The sequence below is a fragment of the Malaclemys terrapin genome, chromosome 8 (assembly GCF_027887155.1).
Source record: "Malaclemys terrapin pileata isolate rMalTer1 chromosome 8, rMalTer1.hap1, whole genome shotgun sequence".
Classification (NCBI taxonomy): Eukaryota; Metazoa; Chordata; order Testudines; family Emydidae; genus Malaclemys; species Malaclemys terrapin.
Genome location: NC_071512.1, coordinates 101451517 through 101468732, shown reverse-complemented (window position 1 = coordinate 101468732; position 17216 = coordinate 101451517). Strand labels below are relative to the sequence as shown.

Sequence of the window (17216 nt, the reverse complement as noted above, 5' to 3'; positions counted from 1 at the left end):
GTAAAATGTATATTTACATTTATTGAGCCATTGGCTATTGTTTATGCATGCAATAGGAAGATAAGGCTGTCTTAATTGGTTTGTGGGTAGTTTTCTAAATGATTCATTAACTGTTCTTTGTAATGGTAGATGGATGTAACATATTTACTGTACTAACAACTAAAGATTAATGTCAGTTACCAGTAGCTTGTTTAAGCATTATAATAGTTTTATTTACATTCTACATGCAGGTATTCTTTGCATTATTGGTGAAACTAATATTTTAGCAGGAAGATTAAATCCACTGTATTCATTAGAAATATTTATATGAAGATTCATAAGAATATTTCTTAAATATTATTTAGAATGTAGGAGCTTCTCTAGTGGATATTTTTGTTGTTGACGTTCTTTGGGATTTTTATACCGCGCTTTGTGATTAGCTGTGCTTTGCAAAACACTGGCAAAGCTTATGCAGTCTTCCCAAGCAACAAAGTATTTCTTTGTGCAAGCTGTCAAATTAAAATACCCTGTAGTTTGCTGATATATCACCATACTGAGAAAAGTAGTACACCAAGAAATAATTTTAGAAACTGGGGGTCTGATGAAACACCTCCTGAACTGAGGACAAGACTTGCCTTTATTTGAAATAGATTGATAGACATAAAATAATAATCAAACTTGAAATTCTGTTTTGGTCCCATGGAAGATTAGTATAAATCAAATTAACTTTTGCTTGTGCTTACATAGATAATCAAATTAATGTTGGTTTCTAAATTATAAATGTATACAGTATCTATAATATAACTCCTTTTTTTCTAGGATATTATGCACATATTGAATTATTATAATTTTATATCTCTAGTATTGTTTCTATACCAGAAGACTACAACACAAAGTGTCCTTGTTGAATAATTTAGAGACAAAGGATATAGGGTCATTTCACAGTTGAAAAAAAACAAAACAAAAACCCAACCAGGATTCATCTACTTTGAAGGGCACTTCATCTTGGACTGTAACCAACAGCTTTTTTTAAAAGGCACCTTTGTAGAGACAGTTATTTTTTGGGGGGGAAGGGGAGGGAGGGGAACATATTTGTTAAGCTGTGTATGGAGAATAATATTGTTAGAGATGGCCCAGACTGCCAATTCCTTACCAAAAAAAAAAAAAAAAAAAAAAACTTTTTATAATACCTGTATTTGTGTGCATGTACATATGGGAAATTGCTCTTAAAATGTTACACTGCAAGACCAGCAATATCTGCCTAAATTGCATTAAATAAATTATTCTACAAAAACAACGGAAATGTTGAATTAGACATCAGTGGCTTAAGTTTTAAACATAACTATGTAAAACATTGTTTCAGGGAAAGTGTGTGTGGGGAGGGGGGACTTTGAGACTAAGTGACTCTCTGTTGTATTTTTGCATCAATTTTGTCAATATTTGAATAGACTTTTAGATATGAGAAGATAAACGTATGGTTCTTCTCTCTGCAAGACATCTGTGGAAATGAGCTACATCTCCATAGTGATTCTGCTCTAATAAGAGATGACTTTGGTAAAAATAATAATAATGCAATGCAAGGACCTTTATAGTAATTCAAACACTGAGAAAGCAAAGTGTGTGACCAGGAAATAACAGGAGATCCTTCTCTAGAATGTTGATGATGTGGTGAATAATAAGTTAGTGTAGGGAGAGGAAATAAGTGGGTTGATGTTGAGCATTTTTTTAAATAATGTATTTATTAAGTAATATACAATAGGTTCCAACAACATTTTGATATTGAAGAGATAGTAAGCTCTACTACAGCTAGCTTGTGACACACAGAACTAACCTACAGAACGTCTGAGTTTAGAAGTGCTAAGTGGGGGTATGTCTGAAAAGGAGTATTAGGACTGTTATTTTTGTTGTCATAAATAATTTAAATTTTTAAAAGTGGATTGTCAGAGAATATAGCCTAAGTAAACATTATCCCTTCATGCTGATAAGAACTTGGAGTGCTTTCTCTGATACATAACTGCTTTTATACATAAATCCTCAGAAATCTCTTCTACACGAAGGAAAGTCTTAAATTATTTAATGAAAAATCAGTGCCTCAGATGTTTGTTATGAATGTTTCTGGTAATATATTTTGAGTTCCCATCAGGTTTTTTTTTTTCCTTCTTGTTCTCTCATGTAGAGAATAAGAAGACGAAGTTACTTTTAGAAACTCACACAGTAATTCAGTAGAAAGCAAATCTTGGGCCTGATTTTCCTTTACATTGATGAAAATGAGGAGACATTTCTTTGAAGGTTAATGGAGTTGAACCAGAGTAAGTGAGAAGAGAATCTGGCCCTAAGATGCCACAGTAATGAATGCTGAGATACTAGCAGTGAGGAAAACATCGTATATTGTAATTTTAAAAATCTTAAAGGTGAGCCATACATTTTGCTTGGTGTTGAAGATAAAATTTTAAAGACTATAACACTTTGCATCACTTGTAACCACTAGAATAGCTAGTATTGAATTTTATCATCCTTTATGGATTTTAAAATCAAAGATCAAGGGGTACATGTTTAACAAGGGTAACTAGCATGCCTCCTGCTTCTGTTACTAATAAAAGAATGTCAGCCTTTACTTCTCAATGCATTGCTCTGAGAGCATGATCCTGTTCTCATTCAGATCAATGGTAGGATTCCCTTTAACTTCAGTAGTGCAGGATCAAGCCTTAAAACAATTTATCTGACATTTCAGCCTATTTTTTTAATTAAATCTATTGCAGTGGTTTATATATCCATAAAGTGCTTTCGTTAACCATACCTACTCAGAATTTCCAGTCTCTAAATTTATCTTATTAATTTTCAATTATTCATTGGGTAAAATATTGGGTTTTGAATTTTGTGGTTGGTATAAACTTTTGTAACAGCACAGATCTATTATAACCCCTATTAGAATGCACAGTGTAGAAATTAACCAGTGAAAATGCAGAAATGATAGACGTTCACTAAAACGGGTATGTAAAATAGACATATTTTATCAGAAGAGGATGACTACTTCACTAATATTTGTGGATGTTTAAAACTGAGTTAAAATGCTAACATTGGACCTGATGCTGCAGAGCTCAGGACCTCAGTAGAAAGTACGAACCGAGATTGTGTTTTTTAAATCAATTTGATGCAGTTATGTTCATACAACATAGATGAAAGAATTATGCTCAATTGAGCTGTAACTCCCAGAATACATTTGTTCACCAGAGCGAGAGATAACCACCTCTACAGTAGACTACCAGCAAAGCTTACTGGGACTGGAATAAGTATTGGATTTAAGGTTAGAGAGGTACAGAAATGGAACGGAGTACCACATATTCTCTTTACTCTAAATCCTTTAATGGCATGTATAGGTGAATATGCATCTGAAATAGATATCATCTAGATTAAAGTAGGGAACATACTTGATTGTTTGTAAATGTCCAGAACAAGGGATGGGGGAATGTTCAGTGTGGTTAACTAAAGATTTAGGCAGTTTCCGGTCACTTGATTTGGCAGTGACGGTTCTGACTGGAATCTGTTGATGTTTTTAAGAAGTTGCCATTGTTATGAAGCCATCACCTACCTACGTGCTCTGATTTTACTTTCCAAATAGTTCTATTTCATATATTTGCCGTGCTTTTTTGTTAGCCATAGTGAAAGGTCTTCATTCGTTGAAAACTGTTAAACAAAGTTGCTGTTACTTGTTGTGCCAAATACTTTAAAAATAGCCATTCAAAACTGTTTATGTCCAATTATAAACAAAGGGGATATTTCAGAGGTGAGATATCAGAAGCAATACTGAAACACAAAAATTCACAATCATTTTGGTTTGGCTATTTCTAGTGCTTCCTTAATTTAAATCAAGTAGAAAACATTAATTCGCCTGGTATCAGTCTAGTTTAGAATACTTTTTTTTCCCCCTCCAAAGTTTTGTAGGGAATTATTAAATCTATCTTGTCACAATATGTACTTTACTGACTTTAAAGAAAGAAACCAAAATTAAGTCTTGGGTAATTATTGTAATTATAGGATCAGATCGACACAGGGTTCAAACTGTATGGTATCTCATTACTCTAAGTCTCTCTTGGATTTTTCCTTTATCTTTACATTTCCTTGCCCTGTGTTAGTGGGAGTCTCTCCTGCTTGATAGTACTTTATATCACTGAATATCTGACGCTGTCTTTCAGAAACAGAGACCTTGTCTACACTAGGGTTACCATATTCTGTACCTCCAAATGGAGGACACTCCACGGCCCCCGGCCCCGCCCCCAGCCCCGCCCATACCCCCTCCCCAACCCCGCCCCCTCCCCAAAGTCTCCGCCCCCTCCCCTGCTTCCCGCGAACATTTGATTCGCGGGAAGCCTGAAGCAGGTAAGGGGGGTGTGGGGGGGAGGAGGCGCAGCCCAGGCTAGCCCCCCCGGCGGCTCCAGCCTGGGTCGGCTCGGGCCCTGGGGTGCCGGCCCCGGCCCACCACCCCCGGCCCGCCCAGCACTGCCGGCCCCCGGCGGCCCGGCACACCCCCGGCCCGGCTCCCCGCCGACCCGGCTCCCCGCCGGCCCGGCCGACCCGGCTCCCAGCCCGGACCCCGGCCCGGCACCGCGCCCCCAGCTCCCCGTCCGGCCCCGCGCCCGGCCCTGCACCGCGCCCCCAGCTCCCCGTCCGGCCCCGCGCCCGGCCCTGCACTGCGCCCCTGGTTCCCGGCCCGGCACCATGCCCCCGGCCCCGCACCGCCGGCCCCGGCCGAGCACCACCCAGCCCTCCCGATTTTCCCGGACATGCCCGGCTTTTGGGGATTTCCCCCCGGACGGGGATTTGAGCCCCCAAAAGCCGGACATGTCCGGGAAAATCCGGACGTATGGTAACCCTAGTCTACACTGGAGATTTTCCACGATTACAGCCATCTGTTTAGCTGCACCAGTGCAACCCCTTGAGTACACAGAGAAAGGCACAGTTTACACTGGTAGATTTTTATCCCGATTAAGGTAGTGTCCACCAGTGCAAATCCTGGCTTTCCTCATCAATACCCGGGATTGCACTGGTGCAATTATACTGATGTTAATGGAGCTTCCAGATGAAAAGCTCTTGCATTATTAGACCTTGACCCTGCAAATGCATACATACACTTCAGTTGTGTGTTTAGTCCCGCTGGCAGCTCAGATGCATCAGTGTTTGCAAGACTGGACTCTTACTTTGTAACTAAAAAAAGACCATTTGAATCTGTTTTTGTGGCCTTAAATTTCAAGATGGAGAGGTGTTTTGATTTTTATCTGTATTCCTACCCTGTGAGCCATTTGAAAGTAATGGCTGTGGTAGAATCCAAAAGGCCCTTTGCCATTACAGCAAACACTAGAGTACTCACATCCATGAAGTTTGCAGGTTCAGGGCCTGATGCTGTAAAGAGGAGTTAGTCCACTAGGGAAAAATATTACCGGAGAATACAAGTAATCATTGGAGCCAATAAAAAGTGTGTCTTGTGTGGTCACAGGGTTATTACTCGAAGGTGATCCAAACAACAACTGTTTGCAGATTAAATGCTCCCACTTAATTTGGTGTCATTGCACTTTGTGATACAGTTATTAAATAGGCAATATATTTTACTTTTTCAATATAGACCTCTATATTTACCTCTTCTGCTTTAATTGAACTGTAATTTTAATCATGATTATTACCTTAAATTATAATTAAATTCATGCTTAAATATACATTTATGAAAATGGTTGTGTGATGAAAACAGAAATTAGCTTTGCATTAACCAAAAAAGGGAGGTTTTTTCCACTGCTTCTTAGTATATGCTCACAGCCAAAGACTAGCATGACCTACTTTACAACAATAACAGAGGAATCAAGCCCATGTCTTTTTTGTTGTTGTTGTTGTTTTTTGTTAAAGTGTCTGAATTGGCCATGAAAGCTGCCTACTCATTGATGTGTAAGTATCTTTAAAAATAGCAATTGTATGTGAAACTTCAGGCAGTTTTTTTTTTATTTATTTTTATTTAGATAATTAGCACCATGGAGCCTCAGGTGTCGAATGGCCCTACATCGAATACGACCAATGGACCCTCCAGCAACAGTAGAAACTGTCCTTCCCCCATGCAGACAGGGGCTGCCACAGATGACAGCAAAACGAACCTCATAGTCAACTATTTACCCCAGAATATGACACAGGAGGAATTCAGGAGTCTCTTTGGGAGCATTGGTGAAATAGAATCCTGCAAACTTGTGAGAGACAAAATTACAGGTATGCTCTTAAATATTTTTGATGTTGGCTTAGATACGCTCTTCTACTTTACGTAATCCTTTGGGCAACACAACTTTGGTGTCTTTAAAACAGTCATAGATCTGTTGAGTTGTGCCTAAGTGCATACAGTAGACACCACAATAATTACCTTTACTGCATATTCCCAGAATGGGAAATATTGCCAATACCCCAGTAAACTTCCTGCAGGTGGTAAACCTTCAATCTTCAGTGGTGTCTACTGTATATATACAAATTGCAGGAGAAGCCAGTTGTGTTCCAAGCCACATAAAGAGCTAGAAAAAGAATAACTAGGATTTCTGAAAAATTCATAATGTATTTATAAAACATAATTGGGAGGCGCCTTTTGTACAGGTTCACAGCTCATTTGATGCCATTTACTTCCCCAGTCCTCCTTCATCTTTATTTATTTTTCCCTAATTTTAAAAAGGGTAGTCCAAATCTTGTGCTGTGTTTTTGGATTATTGGGCCTTGTTTATAGCTTTGTTCTCCGATACTCTTACCCTGTCATAGCCCTTTTTCTCATGGAGTAAAATCTGTTGATAGGATTATCTGCAGAAGTTTCAGAAATAAACCCCTCATTATAGTCTAGATCTGTATCAAAGAGAAAAGAAATGCGCATGTCCACCCATAGGGGAGGCATGAACAGGTAAGGAAATACCTGCTCTGCTCTCCATCTTTGCTGCAGAATTGCAGCCATAGTCATACACTGGAACACCTCCTATATTAAAAAAAGCAGTGGGATGAACCATCAGCTTTTATGGCTGCTTGTGAAGGCTATGTGGACTTATTACTCCCACTCTAAAGGGGGAGTGGCTGATGTTTCTGCTGCTGTTTGGTGCATCACCAGTATCATAGTTCATGATGTAGCATATATATGTGAAAATTGCAGTCACTGCCAGACTCCGTACTATATGGAACATCATGTTCCCTCATGCCCTACTCATAGCAGGGTATTGGTTATGCAAGGGTCTGTGTGAGTGATATTCAGCCATTTGCAAGTTTCTGAACTCCGTTTCTGCTGTGTTGCGTACTGCAGCCAGGCATGAGCTAGCTCCACACCTATACATGTTCTAAGTAAACCAGCGCAGGATCTGCCCCTAAGAAACTACAGATGCTCTTACCACATTTCCTTAACTATAGCAAAGGGTTTGACAGTCTTGGAAAAGGAAGGGTTCCCAAAAGAGATGGGTTTTCCCCCCATAGAACATACACATAGAGGTCTGTGGGTAGAAAGTGGGATGTAAAACCAGAGTATTCATTTTGAGAAGAGAGAATTATCTTGAGAATGAGGATATAGACAAATAGTTTTGCTCTAGCACTCACATAGCCTTTGCCCCGACAGTGTTAGTACGATCCTTAGTGCTTTTAAATGTGAAATGATTCCTTTTATTTCCTTTTTGCTGTATAACAAAGCTCAAATTTAACACTGAGGCACATAATAAATGGCAGTAGCCCTGGAGCAAATCGCATTCTCAAAAATATAGTTAATCAGAGCTCTCTCTTGCACATTGGTCGTTATGTATCTACCTCAGTACGTCCTGATTGGGAGACAGCTTCATGAGTGCGAGGAAGAGGATTAAAAAAACGGCAGTGAGTTGCCTTTGCTTGGGCTTGATTTAGATTGTGGAATATTCCAAGTGTTTTTCTTAAGAGCAGAGCTGCGTGCAAGGTACAGCAACCTAACACTACTAGAATATATTTCCCTGGATATTTGCTAGCACAGCTGTCAATTAGTTACAAAACTGTTGTGTTTTTTCTTTCTAATCTAAGGAACTAAAATTACAAGTAACTTAAAGTGTGTTAGATGTGAGTAGACAAAGAAGTGCAACTTTTAAATCAAGTGCCACTAGAGACTCATGCTTCCAGTCTGGATTTTGATCATGAAAAATCCCATTTTTCAGTAGCTACCAGCATATTTTTAGTTTTCTACACATCTCAAAATTAGTGATGTTTTTCCCTAAATGTAATCCTGAGTTTAGATGGATAGAAAAATGCCATCTGTTATTTCTTTGGTGGGATGAGAACCCTGGATGTTGTCTTAGTCTTTACTTTCTTTCCTGTGTGTACTGTTTCCTCTTGGTTTCATGCTGCCTCAAGGATTCTGTCTCAATAGTAGATGCTGTAAGAGCGTGCGTGTACTAGCTTTGGATATGTTTCTGGGTAGTTGTCCCCCTAGAAATTTTCTTTCAATATAAATTGGATCATTCTTTGTGAAAGGATTTGTGGACAACCAGTTTTCCAAAAATTAGATTGGAGTAAAATTTTCAAAAGCGCCTAAGTGATTTACTGCCTCCGTCCCATTCTCCAGACTGATTTATGCACTTAGGTGCCAAAGCCTCATGGAATTCAGTTGGCTTCTAAGTGTGAAAATGGAACTTAGGATCTCAGATAACTTAGGCACCTTTCAAATCTTTATACCAGATAATTTCTCTCCATTCCAGAGTCCCAGTGATTTGAAGTTTGGGGAATGGACTTGGTTCTTTGAGACTCAATTATTTTCAGAATTACCTTGTTCACTTTGATTATGCTGATAGAAAGCCATGATGGTTTCTTCTGAGTTTTTATTTTCCCTTCATCTTGAATTCACCATGCAATGGAAACAACTGCCACCACATCTAAACCTGGTTCCCCTACATCAGAAAGTCCTCAGAGCAAATAGAATGGTGGGGGACCTGACATGCAGTTTTAGCTACTGGTTTTCTCTCCCTGTGTCCAGCGAGAAGACTGAAAGACCAGTCCACTCTTTTCCTCCACCTACTTCAGTCACATTTTTTCCAGGCCCCTTAACCTTGAAGCCTGGGGAGTACCAGGGATTAGAATGTTAAATAAATTCAAAAATAAGACTCCTCAAACTATGTTTAAGCTACGGGTGTTGGCCTCTGGTCATGGTACACAGTGCTAGATAAGAAGTGTGCCCCCCCCTCCCCCCCCCAAGAGGCTCACCAACACACACTGTTGTCATTTTCATCAAGATGAGCATAAACAAATAAAAAGACAAGATCAGACTCATACTACAGACCCAGTTAACAAGTTTGATCAACCCTTGGCCCATGTATTGAGTAGTGAAATGCGAGTGAATAAAAATCAAGGCTGAAATATCTTTCAACTTTGTTCTGTGAGTGTTCTTTGTAGGAGTGAGAGCTTGTCAGAATGTCTGCCTTTTCAATGATTATCTGTTTTATTTTATTATTAACATCAGGCAGCATAATTTTTTGAAGATGTACTGCAGAATAAAATTAACTACAGTGCACAGTAAATTCTCTTGACATGCTTGTGGACTTAACCAAAGCTCTGAAACAGTTTATGTTCAATCTGCTTGTGGATTTTTGCATATTTTTGTTCAGAAAATCCATCTTTTGTGGTGAATAGTTCTTTTTTTTGTCAGCGAATGAATAACATAAAAATATATACAAGGTGTACTATAGAAAGTAGGGACTGATAAGTGAGTCATTTTAACAAAAACTGGCATAGTTTCTGTGAAGAATATGGACCTCTTTCATATACCGTACAATAAATCTCTTTCTCCTTGCTGGTAAAATAAAATGTCGATTATAAAATAAAAGCAAAATTTGAATTAAAGTTGCGGTTAAGGGATTTTTAAACAAGTGCATTCAGAAAAATAAAAGGGCATATTTCAAATGTGATCTAAAATTGTTAGACTGGCAAAATCATATTAGAAAAATCTCAAATAGGAGGCTGACCATTTAACTGGACAAAAGATCTAGTGTTCCCCCACCTTGTTAAGGAAATGCACAGACTTTAATAAGATAATATTTAGACTCCCAAAATATTTTTACAAGGAGTTCAGAGCTAAACAATGTCTGTTAAACATACAAGATCCCCTTGAGAATTTATATTCAAGACTGTTACGCCATTATTTTAATAGGGATTAAAGTTACTGTATATGAACAACAATAATAATCATAATCTGTTCAGTCTTCATACAGGTCTTCTGGATCAGTCGTAAGATTTTTAAGAAAACGAATTCATGATGTTACCACTTGCTTAGGAAAGACACATGTTTAAACAAGCATACGCCTTTATTACTGAAAAAAATGCTAATTTGGTAGTATGCTGAACTCAATTGAACAGGAATGACAGGTTCCAAGACAGCCTTTAATTTGGTATTCAAAACCAAAATTGTGAACTTCAGTTTTGTTTGGTAGCTTTTCTGAACAGGTAGGATATACAGTAGCTTTTTAAAAAGATGCTAATGATTTGAAAGTGGAGATAAAACTCAGGCATACATTTTAATTATGGGGGAGAAGTTCAGCTGAAAAATGTATTTTAGTTGCAGAGAATGTAAGGAAACGAGACAAGGAAAAACAGAAAGACCAAAGATATTTGCCATCATTTGGCAGGGAGTTTTAATAAAAGCAGAACTTGTGGTTATAAAGTGTGCTTATTAAATTCTTCATTTGCACTACCTAATTAATTCTAGCATTTTAAATTAACAGTGAAACTGGTCCCTGCTGAACCATTTCATAGCTACAGCATATTTCGTCCAACAATCCAGTTGTTCAGGTTTAATCAGCTGCTCTCCAAAAATGAAAAAGAAGGGACTTAAGTGAGGAAACTAAATAGCACAAACGTTTTGGAACAGCAATATATGAAATAGATTGCCAACTTAGAGGGGAACACAAGCAGATTTTAGACCATTCAGATTGTGTAGCCAATACTGTTGCTGTTATAAATAGAACAGTGTGCAGAGTGGCAAACAACTCTTTTAATAAATTGTATAGCTTTCCAGAAGGCTAGTGACAGTCTATGGAAAATAAGGGTATATTATGGAATACCAACAAAAATAACTAGAATCCTCAAAGACTTCTATGATGCTGAATGTGCGGTCAGAGATAACATCAGCCAATGATTTGCAGTGACAACTGGGGTAAAGCAAGGGTGTATTATGTCTCCACTGTTGTTTGCACTGGCCATTGACTGCATCATGAGGAAAATAACCACAGAAGGCAACAAAGGAATTTTATGGACATATGATAACGGGAAATTGGATTACTTGGTTTTTGCTGATGACATTATTCTGCTCAGTTCAACACATTGCTTAATGGAAGAAAAGACCCAGCTTTTGATAGACATAGCAAAACAAATTAGTTTGCTCATCAAGAGGGGAAGGACGAACTATATGGCTATCAACGTTCCAAAAGCAACCATCGGGGTAGATGGAGAAACACTGGAAGAAGTAAGTCATTGTACTCATCTGGGGACCAAGATGTGCTATGATAGTGACACCATACTAGATGGTAAGCAACAAATATCAAAAGCAGCAAACAACTTTCATAAACTTGAAAAGATTTGGAAAAATAGCATGATCTGCACTGATTCAAAAGTACAAACATTTAACGCAGGCATCGTGACTGTCCTGCTTTGTAGAGCAGACTCATGGAAATACACAACAGCAATTGATAAAATCAACTCATTCCACAGTGAATGTCAGCAGAAGATTTTTAGTCTATTGGAAACAGTTTATTGCAACATCAGAAAAACAGAGTGGAGCACACCAGTTTAAACCATCAAACACAGAAAAAAGACAATGATAAACATATTTAGGACACAGTAGAAGGATGCCATCAATGTGACTTCCATGAAAGAGAAAATGAACACCAACTGGAAAGAGAAAATGAGGGTGACCTACAGAAACGTTATGTAGCACAATAGATAAAGAAGCTAAATCTATCAACATGACACTCAGAAGCCTGTACCAAATGAGCATCAGACCAAAATAAACTATGGAAACTCGTGGATACCATATGCATGCACCTTAGGGTGTGGGAGGATAAAGAAAGAAGGGAAAAAAGAGAGACAAGTATATGAAAGGAGATGGCCTTTCAGGGGAAAGGTACTGCTTTAAATGACTTTGGAACTCAGTGCTTAAAAATTAGGCTAAATTGCATCAAATTGTAGGTTCATATTTTTATTTGATCTGTCTCCAAATGAAGTCAGTGGCAAAGCTCTCATTGACTTAAATGGAACAGGAGCAGGCCTTGAATTTGAAAGGGGATTTTGAAGGGTCAGTGTTAACCAGTCTAGGTCCAGATACTAACATAGATTGGACCTTTCTTCAAACCATGTAGCATCCCTAAGAAAAATCTGAGGCAACCCAAATTGATTATTACTGGTGACTCACATAATGCTTGTTATTTGAGGGGGAAAAAACCCAAACACCTGTTCAGAATCTTCTATACATGTACAATAGGCTTCCCCCTGCAATGCCAAATCTGAAGCTAAATTTTGGGCCAAGGCAGTTTTTTTTTTCTTTTCTTTTTTTGATAAACTATATTTCTGGTTTATAGATTTATTTGTTGTTAATCTGTAGAGAAATATCAAAAGTGATTTTCAAGGTGTAGGCTTTGTTTTGGTAAAATCTCATAATGATCCAGACATATTACGGAGTAAATGTGTGTCACAGGATTGCTGTGTGTAAAACATGCAGCATATGACAGAGTGTTAATAGTCCTGGTTTATATCTTGAAATCAGATGTCCAATCAGGAATATTCCAGTGCAGGAAGTTCATCCCCACCCCACCCCACTGCCAATTTTTTAAATTTGTACCCAACTCTGTGAATGAAGCATAAAGGTTGCCCCATGTCATTTGATGTTAGATTATTAATATGCACCAGAGGTAGAGACTAGGATCTGTCTAGTGTTGCTGTAAGATTTCAGTTCAGGAAGAGTCTCAACCACTAACCTCTTGATAGTTCAAGTGAAAAGAAAGAATGTGCCAGCCATTGAGCGAAAGCACTGAAGTAGGCTCTAATCTGCATATGGTTAGTCTGTTTATTGGGTGTATCTTCTACTATCCTAGCTAGAAATTATGGGCCTTAAAATCTCCCCTCTCCTTGTCTCTCCTTCCATGACACGGAGGGGAGGAAAGAAGCAAAAGGCTCTGATCAAATTGCCCCAAAGTTTATCTACATGAGGAAATTGGAAGCAATTTCCAATTGTGCATTGTGTGTAAGCAATTTCCAATTGTGCATTGTGTGTACTGTACCATTGTAGGGTGCAGGATTAAGCTTTGTTGCAAGCAATGGTGCTGCCTTCCAGGTCTTTTCCCATAGGCACTAAAACAGTAGTTCTCACACTTTTTTGTACTGGTGACCCCTTTCACATTGCAAGCCTCTGAGTGCGACCCCCCCTTATAAATTAAAAACACTTTTTAATATATTTAATACCATTTATAAATGCTGGATGCAAAGTGGGGTTTGGGGTGGAGGCTGACAGCTCATGACCCCCCCATGTAATAACCTCGCAATCCCCTGAAGGGTCCCGGCCCCCAGTTTGAGAACCCCGACACTAAAACAGTGAGTAACCTGATAATAAAGCATGCATTAAAAAGCTTTTAAGGCAAGGGGAAGAGGAGGCTGGCGCTATTGAGGTGATCCCTCCATAGACAAGCAGGTGTGACTATTTCTTTTTCCTGGCCATCTGTTTTGCTAGTGACTCACCAGCAAACATAAGAGGAATGTAGTGTGTGGTTGAAGTGGCGGTTTATTTATTTAAAGTGTGGTTTATTTATTGACTAGTAGTTTTGGATGCTTCAATTTTTTGGTGTTCAACTGGTGATGTCTTAATAAGGCCTGTTTTTTAATAGATGGGCTGTTTGACACTTTCCGAAATTTGGGCCCCTTCAGAGTTTTTCAGTTTGAGCACCCGGAATCACTAAACACTTCTGAAAGCCCTAGCTGGGGTCTTCATCAGGAGTCCTGATGCCACACGAGCAGAAGCCTTTAGCTGGCGTTAAATTGCAACAGAGAGTCTGGGAAGTAGAAAGGAAGAAAACCAGATCTAGAAGTGTTACATAATAGTGATTCTTCTGCAGGGGAGAAGTTTCTGAGCTATAACAAGCAGGTGATAATAAGGAGACTCCACTAGGTCATTTCCTAGTAAACATTCTTCTTCCAGTTTCACCCTGCCCACCTGCAGCTGGGGATGTTCAAACTTTAAGTAACTTACTTGGAGGGTTTGGTGAATGGTAGAGTAGGTCGGCAAGTGGTCACAATATGCATCTGGAGAACAGGGAACTTTCTGAAGAAGGTAACAAAACATCACACCGCAAAATGTAAAGCCTATAAAGCAGTACCAAAAATGGTATTTAAAGTTATGACAGGAAAGATCTTTTAGGTAATAGAGAGCATGCAGATAGAAAACAATAGCATGGTGAATCCTGTACTTAGAATAATATTGCTAGAAAGAGGTAATGGGAATTTTTTGTTTTATTAATGGAAAATTTAGTATTTTTATACTGAAGCCTTGATTTTTGTGGCAAAAGCACTGAGTTAAGTTATTTAGACATATTTATATAGAATGGTAAAAATATGCTTCTTTATCGTGGAGAAAGATATTTCTCTTTATTCATGGGGAAAGAGATTGTACAATTATTGATATCTGAATCTGGTGTGTTTCCTCCTGCCCCTGTTTATTTGGGGTCTGATTCCAGGAGCTGCAGGTGGAATACTTTACTCCTGGAAGAATTCTGCGCTACTGCACAATACAGAATTTACGTAGAATTAATGTTCTGCGCAGAATTACATTTTTTTCCTGCAAAATTGGTGCTGCAGAGCCTGTCTCCCCAGCTCGAAGTGCGCCTGCAGTTCCCGGGTTTGCCAGCCCTGCTCGGTTACATGGTGTGGCCAGATCTCCTCTGTGAGCAGCAGCTACTGGAGCTGATGAGCTATGCCCTGTGGGGAGAGGCAGGAGCAACAGCTGTGAGCTGCAGGGAGGGGCCATTGCTTTCCGGGAGGGAAGACTTGGGGCAGTGGAGGACATGACATGAACTTTTCTGGGGGCAGATGAACCTTTAAATTGTGACTACCAAACCCCTTCCCCCCCCCCCGCCCCAACACACACACTATCAGCAGATACTGGTGGTCTCTGCCCGGTGTTACAGTAACAAAGCTTTGCAGCGCAAAGCCTGCGTCGGGGTTCTGCAGGGCAGGGGTTGCAGGTGTTTGAGCCGTGGGAGCCCCATGCAGCCCCCTCAAGATCCCCCAAATACCTCCTCCCAGTGCAAACATACCCTTCTAGTATACTCCCTCTCTCCCCCCCCCAAAAAACTTATACTTTCCCTTCCCCCAGCAGTGTCCTCTATTTGGGAACTTGAAATATGGTAACCCTATGGGGTGCGGTGTGAAAACACAAGAATTGACTAAAAGACCCGAGGGGCAGACTTTTCCCCCAAAGATGTGCCCAACTGGCATTTGTGACACACCCAGACTGAGGTGCTTGACAAAAGCATAACAGAAAAGGAACTGGGTTGTCATAAGGGTTTCTTTAATTTTACTCCTGGGGGAATCTCTTTTGTTGCCTGCATTGTTAGACATACTTGCTGAGAGGTATTTTGAAAAAACTTGCCAAAATAATTGAAACCAGCATGTTTTGTGTTACTTTGACAAAATATGCAGAATTTTTAATTTTTTGGCACAGAATTCTCCCAGGAGTAACATTGACTAAAAGTTATGCAAGCACAGAGCTTGTAGTCTTGGGCCCTTTATTTAAATTTTCTCTAGAACACTTGGAAAAAAGACTGTCTCAAATGTTTAATCCTGGAAGAAAAAAGATACATGAGCTAAATGCAGATAATTCAGTACTGTGCTTCACAATCAGTTATATTTATCTGATCTGAAACAGCTGAAACCCTAATTTGCATATAAACTCTTTTTCCAGACTTTGTATTGCTAAAACAGTGGTTACATTTAAAAAAAGTCTTCCCTTTTGAGATTACCAGTTCCAGCAGTATATGACCTATTTTAAGTACATTAGGTAAACGGGATTATATTACATAGGGATTACATTAGATGAGATTTTAAAAATTGTTTAGAAAGGATATAAACTCTCGTGCTTCATGGCATAAGCCAGCTACTGACAGGATTTACGAAGGAAACTCCATTAAGGTTATTCCATCTTCATCCACTATGGGTTTGGGTTTGGTTTTTTCCCCACCTTTTTCGGAAGCATCTGATTCTGGCTAGGGGCAGCTCTATGTATTTTGCCGCCCCAAGCACGGCAGTCAGGCGGCTTTCGGTAGCGCACTGCAGGAGGTCCACCGGTAATGTGGATTTGGTGGCATGGCTGCTGGAGGTCCGCTGGTCCCACGCCTTCGGCGTACCCGCCGCCAAATTGTCGCCGAAGCCGCGGGACCGGCAGACTTCCCGCAGAAACGCTGCCAAAGGCTGCCTGACTGCCGCCCCCCGCAGCTTGCTGCCCCAGGCATGCGCTTGCTGCGCTGGTGCCTGGAGCCGCCCAATTCTGGCCCCTATTTAGAGACAGGATACTGGATTGGACAGACCACTAATCTGATTCAATATGGCAATGGCTATGTTCCAGTGCGCCTCAGTATAGATTACAATATCGCTAAAACCTAGTGGTCTTTCAAAAGAGAAGAAACTTTGTGCCACCACCAGGGAAGAGATTACATAATTAGCTAACAATCCTAGAATGATGGTTTGGTTGGGTTTTTTGTTTTTGTTTTTTAAAGGTCAGATTTAGTTCCTCCCAAATAGACCAGATTACAATTCTGTTGAAAAATGTAACATTTAATTTTTCTGTATGTGGCTTTGTTGAAAACACAGGACTCTGGGTTAATTAATATTTTTTGAAATAGAAGAACTTCATTATTGCAGACAGCAGAGTGACTTCTCTGCCAGAGTCCGTTTATCCGGAAACAAATCCTGAATTAAGTGAATTAGCTCAATTTTGATGAGGTGACTGGTAGGTTAGTCTTGTTGCTATGGCTATTTCTCTAAATGTTAGTTTTATGTTTTTGTGTCAGCAGTTGAAATGCAGTGAATGAAATGATGATGAAAAAGAGTGCAGGCACACTTCAGCTAAAACTCAGATGTGCCCAGATGGACAAAAGGCTAGGTTTGAAGTATAAAACATTATCTGTTCGGACTGAACAAGGAAAATTATTACAGTGGATCAAATGGAGTACAGAACATGCTCTGATTTTTGTTCTAAA

The 17216-nt window shown here is 39.4% G+C and overlaps 1 protein-coding gene across 5 annotated transcripts in view; it reads left to right on the top strand.

The window, feature by feature from the left end:
• The window catches only part of ELAVL4 (ELAV like RNA binding protein 4), a 77957-nt gene that overhangs the window by 19129 nt on the left and 41612 nt on the right, over positions 1 to 17216 (top strand). For all 5 annotated transcript variants that reach the window (XM_054038584.1, XM_054038581.1, XM_054038580.1 and 2 more), the window contains exon 2: positions 5982 to 6222. In XM_054038584.1, the coding sequence (XP_053894559.1) occupies positions 5982 to 6222 (241 nt within the window). The remainder of the gene's footprint in view (positions 1 to 5981; positions 6223 to 17216) is intronic.